General features: G+C 44.2%; 1 protein-coding gene across 3 annotated transcripts in view; it reads right to left on the reverse strand.

Moving 5' to 3' along the window:
- The window catches only part of mgat5 (alpha-1,6-mannosylglycoprotein 6-beta-N-acetylglucosaminyltransferase), a 241,215-nt gene that overhangs the window by 20,344 nt on the left and 207,429 nt on the right, over window positions 1-13,442 (reverse strand). For all 3 annotated transcript variants that reach the window (XM_072472736.1, XM_072472725.1, XM_072472747.1), the window contains exon 15: window positions 12,310-12,384. In XM_072472736.1, the coding sequence (XP_072328837.1) occupies window positions 12,310-12,384 (75 nt within the window). The remainder of the gene's footprint in view (window positions 1-12,309; window positions 12,385-13,442) is intronic.

The following is a 13,442-nucleotide window of genomic DNA, read 5'->3' on the forward strand; positions in this document are numbered from 1 at the left end:
ATATAAGCCTACTTGTGACAACAAAGATTATTATATCAAGAAGTGGCTGAAGACACTGGATACTGCAAAGGCCCTGACAACATTTTGGTGTCAGTACTGAAGACTGTGTTCCAGAACTTGCCATGCCCCTTGCCCATCTGTTCCAGTACAGCTACAACGCTGGCATCTTCCAGGCAATGTGGAAAATTGCCCAGCTATGTCCTGTACATGAAAAACAGGGCAAATCCAATCCGGCCAATTACCGCCCCATCAGTCTACTCTCAATCATCAGTCAAGTGATTGAAAGGTCATCAACAATGCTATCAAGCGGCACTTACTTAGCAATAACCTGCTCACTGTCGTCAGTTTGTTTCCGTCAGGGTCACTCAGCTCCTGACCACATTACAGCCTTGGTTTAAACCTGGGGAAAAAAGCTGAACTCCAGAGATGAGATGAGAATGACTGCCCTCAACATCAAGGCAACATTAGACTAAATATAGCATCAAGGTGCCTGAGCAAAACTGGGAGTCAATGGGAACTGGGGGAAAACACTCCCTGGTTGGAGTCATAGCTAGCACAAAGGAAGATGGTTGCGGTTGTTGGACGTCAGTCATCTCAGTCCTGGGACATCACTGCAGGAGATGCCCAAGTGGTGCCCTAGAATCATAGAAAATAGAAGCAGGGAGAAGCCATTTTGCCCTTCGAGCCTTCTCCGCCATTCATTATGATCATGGCTGATCATCAAGTTCAATACCCTGATCTCGTCTTACCCTTTAGCCCCAAGAGCTATATCTAATTCCTTCTTGAAATTACACAATGTTTTGGCCTCAACTACTTTCTGTGGTAGCGAATTCCACAGATTCACCACTCTCTGGGTTATGAAATTTCTCCTCGCCTTAGTCCTGAAAGGTCTACCCCTGGGAATAAAAGAAATGGGTATTCTAAATGTATTAATAAATAAGCTTTACCCCTTATCCTCAAACTTCTGGACTTCCCCATCATTGGGAACATTCTTTCTAAATCTACGGTCTAATCCAGTTAGAATTTTGTAATTATGAGATCCCCTCTCACTAACCTTCAATGAATATAATTCTAACCAATTTAGTCCCTCCTCATATTACAGTTGCGCCATCCAAGGAATAAGCCTGGACACAACCATCTTCAGCTGCTTCATCAATGGCCTTCCTTCCAACATAAGATCAGAAGTGTAGATGTTCGCTGATGATTGCACAATGTTCTGCACCATTTACGAACAAAGAAAAGTACAGCACAGGAACAGGCCCTTCGGCCCTCCAGGCCTGTGCTGATCATGATGCTTTTGTACAGCTTTCTCATCAGCTGGTAGTTAGCCTTCGGAGTAGAGGAGGAAAAGTTGGCAACAATGCTGAATGCTCTGTTCTCCTGCTTCTTACTCTGGAAACAGTCTGCTCTAGGTGTCGTCCTGTAGATAAAAGATCCGTTTATTTTTTCTATTGAAGTTTTTGAAACAAAGATTGCACAGACTCTGCTGTTCGTCATTCCCTGCAGAAAGCGCAGTGAAAATAAGAGGGGAATGATAGACCGGGATGTCTTGTGGCTCAGTGGGTTGTGCCCCTGCCTCTGATCTGGAAGCTCTGGGTTTGAGTCAGATTCCAGACCAAGAAATTCTAGATTGCTAAGTACGGTGCATTCAAAACTTGGCCAAACACCTATAAATCCTTCCTATAACCTTATGGCAGGCACTTGTTGCGCATGTATGACTGATTCAAACGATTACAGAAATTTTTTTAAAATAGCATTGGTACCGAATTTGTGTTAAGAATAATGGTGAGACTAACAGTGGCCATATTATTATGGAGTAAGTTGGACAACAACCTCCAGAACATGCACTTGCATAGTCAAAAGTGGAATTGTTCCTGTACAAACTGTTATAACAATATCCTACTGACAGATTTGCAATTGAAAACCATGTAAATGCATGAAGTTGCCATACTAACCTACTTGTTAACCATTAAATAAAGAAGATCATGGCTGGTGCATTCAGGTATAAATCAATTTTTATTGGCCTGATAAAGTCAATTACTGTCAATCTCTCGAGCACCGAACGTTTAACTGGAGAAGAATGGAACTTCATTCCATTAGAATTTGATTAGTGTTGGACAAATTTTTTTTTTTTTTTTACCGCTTTCTTAGTCCTTTATCTTTTTCAATCCCATCTTCCCCTCTCTATTTCACTTTACATATATGATTTTACAACGGATTGCAAATGCAAAGTTATACTGCCTGATTTGGACTGCTTTGTGAGGTTCCTTCAATTTAATTAGTTGTGGAATCACAATGTTGCTTGCCTTGCTCACAAATGCCTCAGATTCCAAGTAGAGGAAGCCATGATGGGAAGATCTCTGTATGATGTCTTACATCACCAGGTTAAAGTCCAACAGGTTTATTTGGAATCATGAGCTTTCGGAGCGTAGCTCCGTCATCAGGTGAGTGAAGAGGTAGGTTACACAAACACAGCGTATATAGACAACGCCAATGATGCAAGATGATACTTTGAATGAGAGTCTTTGCAGGTAATTACTTATTTTTTAATCTTAATTTTTCCCAATTCTTTTTGTTAAATATTTTTATTCAAACAAAATGCTCAAAGTTCAGGGGCTAGACAGCTGGTTTATGATGCAGAAGAAGGCCAGCAGCGCGGGTTCAATTCCCGTACCAGCTTACCCGAACAGGCGCTGGAAGGTGGCGACTAGGGGCTTTTCACAGTAGCTTCATACTTGTGTCAATAAAAGGTTATTATCAATATTACAAAAATAATTTCAACACAACACAACCTATCCCAATCCAGTTTTCTACCAAGACTACCCCACCAACCCCTCACAACACAAAGACCCTAATAGACTGACCAACCCCCCCCCCCAACAGCTGATGGCAACCGGCTCCATAGAAAATGGCAATGAACAGCTGACACCAACCCCTTCATCGCATAATTGGATTTTCTCAAGGTACAGAAATTCCATCAGGTCCCCATACCAAGCCAAAGCCTGAGGTAGCACCGGAGACCTCCACCCAAACAAATCTTCCTCCGGCCTATTAGCGAGGCGAAGGCCAAGACATTTGTCTTTGTCCCCACCTGCAGCATTGGCGAGTCCGACACTTCACATATAGGCATGTTTAACACCCAGAATCCCTGACATGAGACCTAAAATTAAGTGTGGGGCGGGAATGGAACAGGTTTGCCGGTCCACTTGAGCACCGCTCCCCCCCCCCCCCCCCCCCCCCGCCCCCGCACGAACCTTCCCATACACACCCTGGTCAGGTGTTCCCGGTGCACCATCTTGAACTGTATCAAGACTTAATCTTGCACACGATGAGGTGAAGTTACACGGAGTGTAGAGTACCTGGAACGCGCTGCCAGGGGAGGTTGTGGAAGCATATACATTGAAGGCGTTCAAAAGGTATCTCAACAAATACATGGATAGGATGCTTATAAAGGGATATGGCACTAGGAAGTGCTGAGGGTTTTGGCCAAGGGTGGCTTCATGACCGGTGCAAGCTTGGAAGCCCGAAAGGTATGTTCGTGTGCTGTATTGTTTTTTGTTGTTGTTGTTCTTGTTCTATGAAGTGCCTCAGTCCACACCCCCTCCTCAAAGACCAAACTCAGCTCGTCCTCCCATTTCCTCTTTCCTTCTTCCAATGGTGCCTGCTCAGTCATCAACAACTGCTTATAAATGTCTGAGATCCTCCCACCCCGTAGCTCATCCAAGGACAGGACCCTATCCATAAATGAGGGCGCCGATATCAGGGGAAAGGAAGCCCCTTACGTACAAAATTGCACACCTGAAACTATCTGAATACATTCTCTCTCGGGAGCTGGAACCTTTCCTAGACCTCATCTAGATTGGCAAATAAACCTCCAGAAACATATTCCCAACCTCTCCAGCCCCTCCTCTCCCATGCCCCGAACATGGAATCTACGGCACAAACCTATGGCTCCTGCAAAATGCCAACACAAGTCCAATTTAAAATGCTGCCTAAATTGATGCAAATCCTCAAAGAGGTAATTACCACTGGGCTTGACAAATATTTTACCAGAGAGAATGAGTGTGGAGCAGTAACAAGGGCCCTCAGACTCGGTGCTGTGTACGAAGCTTCCTCCATCTGCTCCCATGTAGAACCCATTCCCACACCTTCGCAATGTTTGCTGCCCAGTAATAACAGATTATGCAGTGCCAACCCCGATTGTCTATCCCTTTGCAGCAATACGAACCAGAGGGGCCTAATCCACCTTAACAAAAGTAGATATTAACTGTACCAAAGAAAGCCTTAGAAAGAAAGAAAGGTGAGCAAGCAAGACTGGGAGACACTGGAACAGAAACAAAAACTTTCAGAATATTTGATTTGTCACGTGTACCGAGTTACAGTGAAAAGTATTGTTCTGCGTACAATACAGATTGTTCTGTATGTGAAAAAAGTGCATGTTCTCAGACTTTTGTATCTCCTGTCCAATGGAAGAGATTGGAAGAGAGAATAACCTGGGTGGGAGGGATCTTTGATTATGCTGCCCACTTTCCCAAGGCAGTGGGAGGTGTAGACAGAGCCAATAGATAGGAGGCGTGTTTGGGTGATGGACTGAGCTGTGTTCACGACTCTCTGTAATTTCTTCCCGTCTTGGAGTGAACAGTTGCCATATAGGCTGTGATGCAGCCAGATAGGATGCTTTCTATGGTGCATCTGTAAAAATTGGTAAGAGTCAATGTGGACATGCGGAGTTTCCTTAGTTTCCTGAGGAAGTATAGACGCTGTTGTGCTTTCTCAGTCATAGTAGCGACGTGGGTGGACCAGGACAGATTGTTGGTGATGTGCACACCCAGTAATTTGAAGCTGTCAACCATCTCCACCATTGATGCAGACACGGGTGTGTACGATACTTTGTTTCCTGAAGTCAATGGCCAGCTCCTTAGTTTTGCTGAGGTTGAGGAGAGATTGTTGTCATTACACCATGTCACTTGGTTCTCTATCTCCCACTTTCTATGTCTTTTAGCTTTTACAAAGCGTCATCTGGACTCGAAACGTTAACTCTTTTCTTTCCCTGCAGATGCTGCCAGACGTGCTGAAATTTTACAACATTTTCTCTTTTGGTCTCGATCTCCCTCCTGTACTCTGACTCACCTTTGTTCAAAATCCGACCCACTACAGTCGTATAATCAGCAAACTTGTAGATGGAGTTGGGAGCCAAATTTTGCCACAGTCTTGTGTGTATAGGGAGTATAGTAGGGAGCTACGTACACAGCTTTGCAGGGCCCCGGTATGGTGGACTATCGTGGAGGTGTCGTTGTTTATCCTTGCTGATTGTGGTCTATGGGTCAGGAAGTCAAGGATCCAGTTGCAGTGGAAGGAGCCAAGTCCTAGGTTTTGAAGCGTTGATATACGAGCTTGACTGGGATTATGGTGTTGAAAGCAGAGCTGTAGTCAATGAATAGGAGTCTGACGTAGGAGTCCTTGTTGTTGAGATGCTCCAGGGATGAGTGTAGGGTCAGGGAGATGGCGTCTGCAGTGGACCGGTTGTGGCGGTATGCAAATTGCAGTAGCTCAATGCATTCTGGTAGTATGGAGATGATGTGTCTCATGACCAACCTCTCAAAGCACTTCATGATAGATATCAAAGCCACCGGATGGTAGTCGTTGAAGCACGTCGCCTGGTTCTTCTTTGGCACCAGTATGATGGTGATCTTCTCGAAGCAGGTGGGAATCTCGGAACAGAGTAGGGAGAGGTTGAAGGTGTCCGTGAACACACCCGCCAGTTGGTCCGCGCAGGATCTGAATACACGACGAGGGACTCAGTCAGGACCGTTGCTTTCCGAGGGTTCACTTTCAAGAGGACCGATCTGACTTCGGAAGATGTGACGGTAGGAATGAGTGCGTCCAAGACTGCTAGGGCAGTTGACAACAGTTTGATGATTTTCTGCTCAAAACGAGCGTAGAATCCATTGTGTTCATCGGGGATGTGTGCCATGCTGCCGGAGATTCTACACAGCTTTGCTTTGTAGCCAGTTATGCTGTTTAAGCCCTGCCACAGCCGATGAGAGTCCGTGACATTAGTCTGTGAATCACGCTTAGTCTGGGCTTTGCGGAAGTTGGTCCTGGATCTCTTGTATAGGTCAGGGTCACACGTCTTGAATGCCTCAGACGTCCTGGCCTTCAGTAGGGAGCGAATCTCCCAATTAAACCATGGTTTCCGGTTGGGGAACATACGTACCCAACCTTCTTCGGCACGCAATCTTCTACACACTTGCTGATGAAGTCTGTGACGGTAGTGGCATGCTCGTTAGATTTGCTGCTGAGTTATTGAATATGGACCAGTCCACTGACTCCAATCAGTTGCATCGGAGTTCTTCTGGTGTCTCGTACCAGCATTGCACGACCTTCTTAACCGGATTCTCCCGCTTAGGTTTCTGCTTGTATGTCGGGAGAAGGAACACAGTCTTATGGTCCGATTTTCCGAAGTGGGGATGGACCAGTGGGCGCCCTTGATGTTTTATTGCAGTGATCAAGGATGTTGGCATCCCTGGTGGGACAGGAGATGTGCTGGTGGAATTTTGGCAGTACACTCGAGGCTGGCCTGGTTGAAGCCCTTGGCCACGATGAACAAGGCCTCCAGGTATTGCGTTTCAAGCGGTGTTTATAGCGGTGTACAATTTATCAAGTGTTTTCTTCACTTCCGCCTGGGTGGGATGTGGACTGCCATGATGATGGCAGAAGTGAATTCCTGTGCAAGGTAGAATGAGTGGCACTTCACAGTCAGGTATTCCAGAACCTGGAGCAGCCGTTCGCCAGTCACCACTTCCAAGCACCAGAAAAGAGTTGATGAGGAGGCAAACCCCTTCACCCTTCGCTTTGCCCGATGGCGGCGTGTGGTCCATCCGGTGTATTGAGAAGTCATTGGTTGTATGGCACAGTCCGATGAGGCAGGGGTGACCCATGTCTCCGTGGAACAGAGCACAGAACAATCTCTTACTTCCCTCAGACGGAATTCATCTTCATCTGATACATAGAATATACAGTGCAGAAGGAGGCCATTCGACCCATCGAGTCTGCACCGGCCCACTTAAGTCCTCACTAAGGGCAATTTAGCGTGGCCAATCAACCTAACCTGCATGTCTTTGGACTGTGGGAGGAAACCGGAGCACCCGGAGTAAACTCATGCACACGGGGAGAATATGCAGACTCCGCACAGACAGTGACCCAGCAGGGAATCGAACCTGGGACCTTGGCGCTGTGAAGCCAGTGCTAACCACTATGCTACCATGCTGCCCTCATACAGTCCACTAAATCTAGCTTTCAATGGTTTGCCCAATACAGGTAATAACATTAGCACTTTCTCCTCTGCCCGATAAGAACATAAGAACTAGGAACAGGAGTAGGCCATCGGGCCCCTCGAGCCTGCTCCGCCATTCAATGAGATCATGACTGATCTTTGTGGACTCAGCTCCACTCTCCGGCCCGTACACCATATCCCCGAATCCCTTTATTCTTTAGAAAGGTATCTATTTTTTTCTTAAAAACGTTTAAAGAAGGAGCCTCAACTGCTTCACTGGGCAAGGAATTCCAGAGATTCACAACCCTTTGGGTGAAGAAGTTCCTGCTAAACATGGTCCTAAATCTACTTCCCCTTATTTTGAGGCTATGCCCCCTAGTTCTGCTTTCCCCGACCAGTGGAAACAACCTGCCTGCATCTATCCTATCTATTCCCTTCATAATTTTATATGTTTCAATAAGATCCCCCCGCATCCTTCTAAACTCCAATGAGTACAGTCCCAGTCTACTCAACCTCTTGTCATAATCTAATCCCCTCAACTCTGGGATCAACCTAGTGAATCTCCTCTGCACTCCCTCCAGTGCCAATATGTCCTTTCTCAGGTAAGGAGACCAAAACTGAACACAATACTCCAGATGTGGCCTCACCAACACCTTATACAATTGCAGCATAACCTCCCTAGTCTTGAACTCCATCCCTCTAACAATGAAAGACAAAACTCGATTAGCCTTCTTAATCACCTGTTGCACCTGCACACCAACTTTTTGCGACTCGTGCACCAGCACACCCAGGTCCCTCTGCACAGCAGCATGTTTTAACATCTTACCGTTTAAATAATAATCCATTCTGCTGTTATTCCTCCCAAAATGGATAGCCGCACACTTGGCAACATTGAATTCCATCTGCCAGACCCTAGCCCATTCACCTAACCTATCCAAATCCTTCTGTAGACTTCCGGTATCCTCTGCACTTTTTGCTTTACCACTCATCTTAGTGTCGTCTGCAAACTTTGCCACATTGCACTTGGTCCCCAACTCCAAATCATCCATGTAAATTGTGAACAACTGCGGGCCCAACACTGATCCTGGAGGGACCCCGCTAGTTACAGGTTGCCAACCAGAGAAACATCCATTTATCCCCACTCTCTGCTTTCTGTTAGTTAACCAATCCTCTACCCATGCTACCACTTTACCCTCAATGCCATGCATCTTTAGTTTATGCAGCAACCTTTTGTGTGGCACCTTGTCAAAAGCTTTCTGGAAATCCAGATATACCACATCCATTGGCTCCCCGTTATCTACGGCACTGGTAACGGCCTCAAAAAATTCTACCAAATTAGTCAGACACGACCTACCCTTTATGAACCCATGCTGCGTCTGCCCAATGGGACAATTTCCCTCCAGGTGCCCCGCTATTTCCTCCTTAATGATAGATTCCAGCATTTTCCCTACAACCGAAGTTAAACTTACCGGCCTATAATTACCCGCTTTCTGCCGACCTCCTTTTTTAAACAGTGGTGTCACGTTTGCTACTTTCCAATCCTCTGGGACCACCCCAGAGTCTAGTGAATTTTGATAAATTATCACTAGTGCGTTTACAATTTCCCTAGACATCTCTTTTAACACTCTGGGATGCATCCCATCAGGGCCAGGAGACTGGTCTACCTTTAGCCCCATTAGCTTGCCCAATACTGCCTCCTTAGTGATTACAATCATCTCAAGGTCCTCACCTATCATATCTTTATTTCCATCAGTCACTGGCATGTTATTTGTGTCTTCCACTGTGAAGACTGACCCAAAAACCTATGATGTGGAGATGCCAGCGTTGGACTGGGATGGGCACAGTAAGAAGTCTTACAACACCAGGTTAAAGTCCAACAGGTTTGTATCGAATCATTAGCTATCAGAGGAAGGAGCTGCGCTCCGAAAGCTAGTGATTCGAAACAAACCTGTTGAACTTTAACCTGGTGTTGCAAGACTTCTTACAAAACCTTGAGTTTGTACTCTCTCATTAGCCATTGCTTTTAGTCCCTGATGTGCTATTGTTAAATGTTTCCTTGCTACCCCATTCAGTCTTTCTCTGAAATTCAATACCTAGTCCAAAAATGTAGTCTGATTTCTTACTCAATAACGTTTCTTGGATTAATTTCAGTGGTCCTCTAACTTTATGTCCATAAACCAAGGACTAAGTCTTGTAGAATCATTTGGTGCATCCCTAATAGCAAATAATAAAAATGGAATCCCTTTGTCCCAATCAGGAGGGCAAATCTTGATTATACCACTCTCATCATTGTTTTCAAAGTTTGATGTCACCTCTCCAGTGCTCCCGGTGACTCTGGTTGTTATGCCAGTGATTTTTGCTGTTTTATTTCCTGGCTATTCATGACCGCTTTAAATAATCCTAACATTAAATTTAACCCGTGATCTGATTGTATCTCTTTCGGTAAGCCATATCTAATAAAGGACTTGGTTAATTCCTTTGCCGTTCTCTTGGCTGCAATGTTTCTCAACAGTATGGCTTCAGGAAATCTAGTGGATATATCCACAATTGTTAGTGAGTATTGATTTCTACTTTGCATTTTTGAAAGTGGTCCAACACATTCAACTAGAATATTTGTAAAACGTTCTTTAAAAGCTGAAATATTTCCTTAATACTTGTCATGTGTGACATGTTCAACAAAATGTAACTATATCTTTCTGTAGTCCCGGCCAGTAATATGGTTTTGGTATCTTAGCTTGTGTTTTCTTTATTACTAGATGTCCTCCTAATGGAATTTCATGAGCTATCCTTAAGTTTTTTTTCCCATACTCAGGAAGTAATACAATTTGATGTATTTCTGTCCATTTGTCATCTGCACTTGTGCTATGCCACTTTCTCATTAATATGCAATCTTTTACATAATAACATTCAGGAATACACGGAGTCTCCAATTCAGAGTAAACTGTTTGATAAATCGGTTTGAATTTGGAATTGCCCTGCTGTAAGTCTGTAACTCTTTGAGCTAAACACCAGTTTATTTCCCTTCATGTCTTTCCTCTTTATTCAACTTACCCAAGATAGTATCCTTTTCTCATCCTGCGCTCCCTCCCAAGATGAGATAAGAGGAGTTATGTGCCTCTGATCTCATTACCAATCAGCTTGATCTTCTACAGCCATTCAACTACAGGAGGCATTGCTATTAACTGCAATCTAGCTATATCATTCCCTTGAACGAACTGAATCACAAGGTCTGAAGTAGGGAAGTTTGTTGATGACTGCAGTGCTCAGGACCACTCATGACACCCCAAACATTGAAACAGTCCATTCCTGCATGCAGCAAGACCTAGACCAATATTCAGGCTCGGGCAAAAAGTGGCAAGTAGGATTCACACCACGGAGGTGCCACGCAATGACCATCTACAACAGCAGTGAATTTAGCCATCTCCCCATGATGTTCAACAGCATTACCATTGCTGAATCCCCCACCATTAACATCCTGGGGGTGTTACCATTGACTAGAAACTGAACTGGTCCAGTCATATAAACACTGGCTACAAGAATAGGTCAGGTGCTGGGAATTCTGAGACGAATAATTCACCTCCTGACTCCCCAAAGCCTGCCCACCATCTACAAGGCACACATCCTGAATGTGATGAAACTCTCTCCATTTGCCTGGATGAGTGCAGCTCTAACACTCGAGCTCAACACCATACAGGTCAAAGCAGTCTGCTTGGCAGGTCTGGCTATCATAGCTGTGGGTCTTAAATGGGGATTTTCATGATCTTATTTACAGATATTTCTGAAGGCAAAGCTGTTTCTAAACACTACCTTTTATACTGAACATTAACCTAACTATATACAATAAAGACTCAGCAAGAGGCTCTACACAGAATGGTCTCTCTCCAGGTTCTGTTGTCAACCTTTTGTTACAACTGGCACCCCATCCACCATATCAAATATTCACTCCCTCTGCCACCAGCACACAGTGGCAGCAGTGTACCCCATATAGAAGATACAGTGCAATAAATCACCAAAGCTCTTTTGACAGCAACTTGCAAACCTGCAACTTCTACCAGCTAGAAGGATAAGGGCAGCAGACGCATGGAATCATGACCTACAAGTTCCCCTCCAAGCCACACAGCATCCTAGCTTGGAAACATATCACCATTACTTCGCTATCCCAGGATCAAAATCCTGAAACTCCCGTCCTAATAGCACTGCAGGTGTATCTACACCAGATAGACTGTTGCAGTTCAAGGCAGAGACTCACCACGCTTTCTCATGGGCAAATGGACTGAGCAGCAATGCTAGTCTTGTCTCACATGGAAAGATTTTTTTTAAAAAATCTTTAAAAACCCAAAGCCCAACTTGTGTTTGGCTAAATCAATGAATATTTCATGCATTTCCTGCCTAAACCAAACTTCATGCTATTATGGAGCAGATGTTGACAATTCTCAGCATATTCGGCAGTATTAGTGGAGGAAACAGAGGAGTTAACATTTCAGTACTGGCTGACTGAAGAGTCAACATCTGAAATTTTAACTCTTCTTACAGCTTCAGCCTGACCTGAATATTTCCCATGTTTCGTTTTCTGTACACTCTTCAACAAAAGAAACATTCAATTTAACTTTTCTGAAACCAAACTCCATTGAGACAAATACAGCCTTTATTCAGGCAGATAAACCAATAGACTTTTATTAAGTGGTAACATTGATGAGAAAGAAGAATGAACAGTTACAAATATAACCTTAAATAGTTGAAATTTAAATATTCATAAGATTTGAGAAAGTACTTTTCAATATTTCATACATTTACACAACATGCAAATGAAATATTTGGCATATATGAACTCCATGAAACACAACGAGTCCTTCTGAAGAGCATTTAAAAGCTATAATTATCTCAAACACTGTTCATTTAATTACAATAAAAATTTAGCCACCAATTTTATACTCACAACATAGAAACACTGATTCGTCTGATTAAGCAGTAATTTTCCTGGAGGATTTCCCTTCAGTCAATATTTCTAGATTGCATGTTAAAAGAAAAAGTACCTGATTTTCAATAAAAGCACTGACTCTCTGCAGCATCCCTTCGCAGTTGAATTCATAGGGCAAATATGGCTCAATCTATTAAAGAGAAAAAAATGTCTGATGAATATTGGCAGCATCAAGCACAGCCAGGTCAAGTTACCCACTGACACATGGGGAATGGGAAAATAAACACCCTCTTCTCCACTTCAACCATATTCTCAGAAGAATATATATTGCAACCGCAGTGAATTTTATTTCTCATTCTGTACAATTCAAGGCTAGACAGAGCTGCCAGTGAAATGGTCCATTTGCCATATTGTGAACAAGCGTGCTGAAAAGTTAGTATGACAACAAATACATTTTCAGTTAAGATCCTTTCAACCCACAGAGAATGCAGTTTTCATTTCATGCTGGGTCCCAGATGCAAAAGGTTTGCAGGTCAGTTTATTTCTTCCTCCAGTCTCATTTTGTTTGATCTATTCCCTTCTCACCTATTCCCCCCAATTCCAGTTGCAGTGTCATGCCACAGACATCCTCCAGTACCTCACCTAGGAAGAACATGTATCTGTTGAAATAATACAACGCAATCCATCTCCTATCATAGAATTTATAGTGCAGAAGGAGGCCATTCGGCCCATCGAGTCTGCACCGCCTCTTGGAAAGAGCACCCTACCCAAGGTCAACACCGCCACCCTATCCCCATAACCCAGTAACCCCACCCAACACTAAGGGCAATTTTGGACACTAAGGGCAATTTATCATGGCCAATCCACCTAACCTGTACATCTTTGGACTGTGGGAGGAAACCGGAGCACCCGGAGGAAACCCACGCACACACGGGGAGGATGTGCAGACTCCGCACAGACAGTGACCCAAGCTGGAATCGAACCTGGGACCCTGGAGCTGTGAAGCAATTGTGCTATCCACAAGGCTACTGTGCTGCCCGGTACTGTGCTATCCTCAGGCACTGTTCATGCAGATGCATGTTGCGGCAGTGGGTCACTTCAGAGTAATTACACAGGAACCCTAGCTGAATTTTCTCTGTCCCTGCGACTGATTAGAATGAACTTATGCATTAATTTTCAGAGGGTGGTGGCCGACTGGAAATGTGGAAACAAGCTGTTTCTTTCTTTCAATCTTAATTTCCTCATGTT

This window comes from Scyliorhinus torazame, chromosome 2 (genome assembly GCF_047496885.1).
Source record: "Scyliorhinus torazame isolate Kashiwa2021f chromosome 2, sScyTor2.1, whole genome shotgun sequence".
Classification (NCBI taxonomy): Eukaryota; Metazoa; Chordata; class Chondrichthyes; order Carcharhiniformes; family Scyliorhinidae; genus Scyliorhinus; species Scyliorhinus torazame.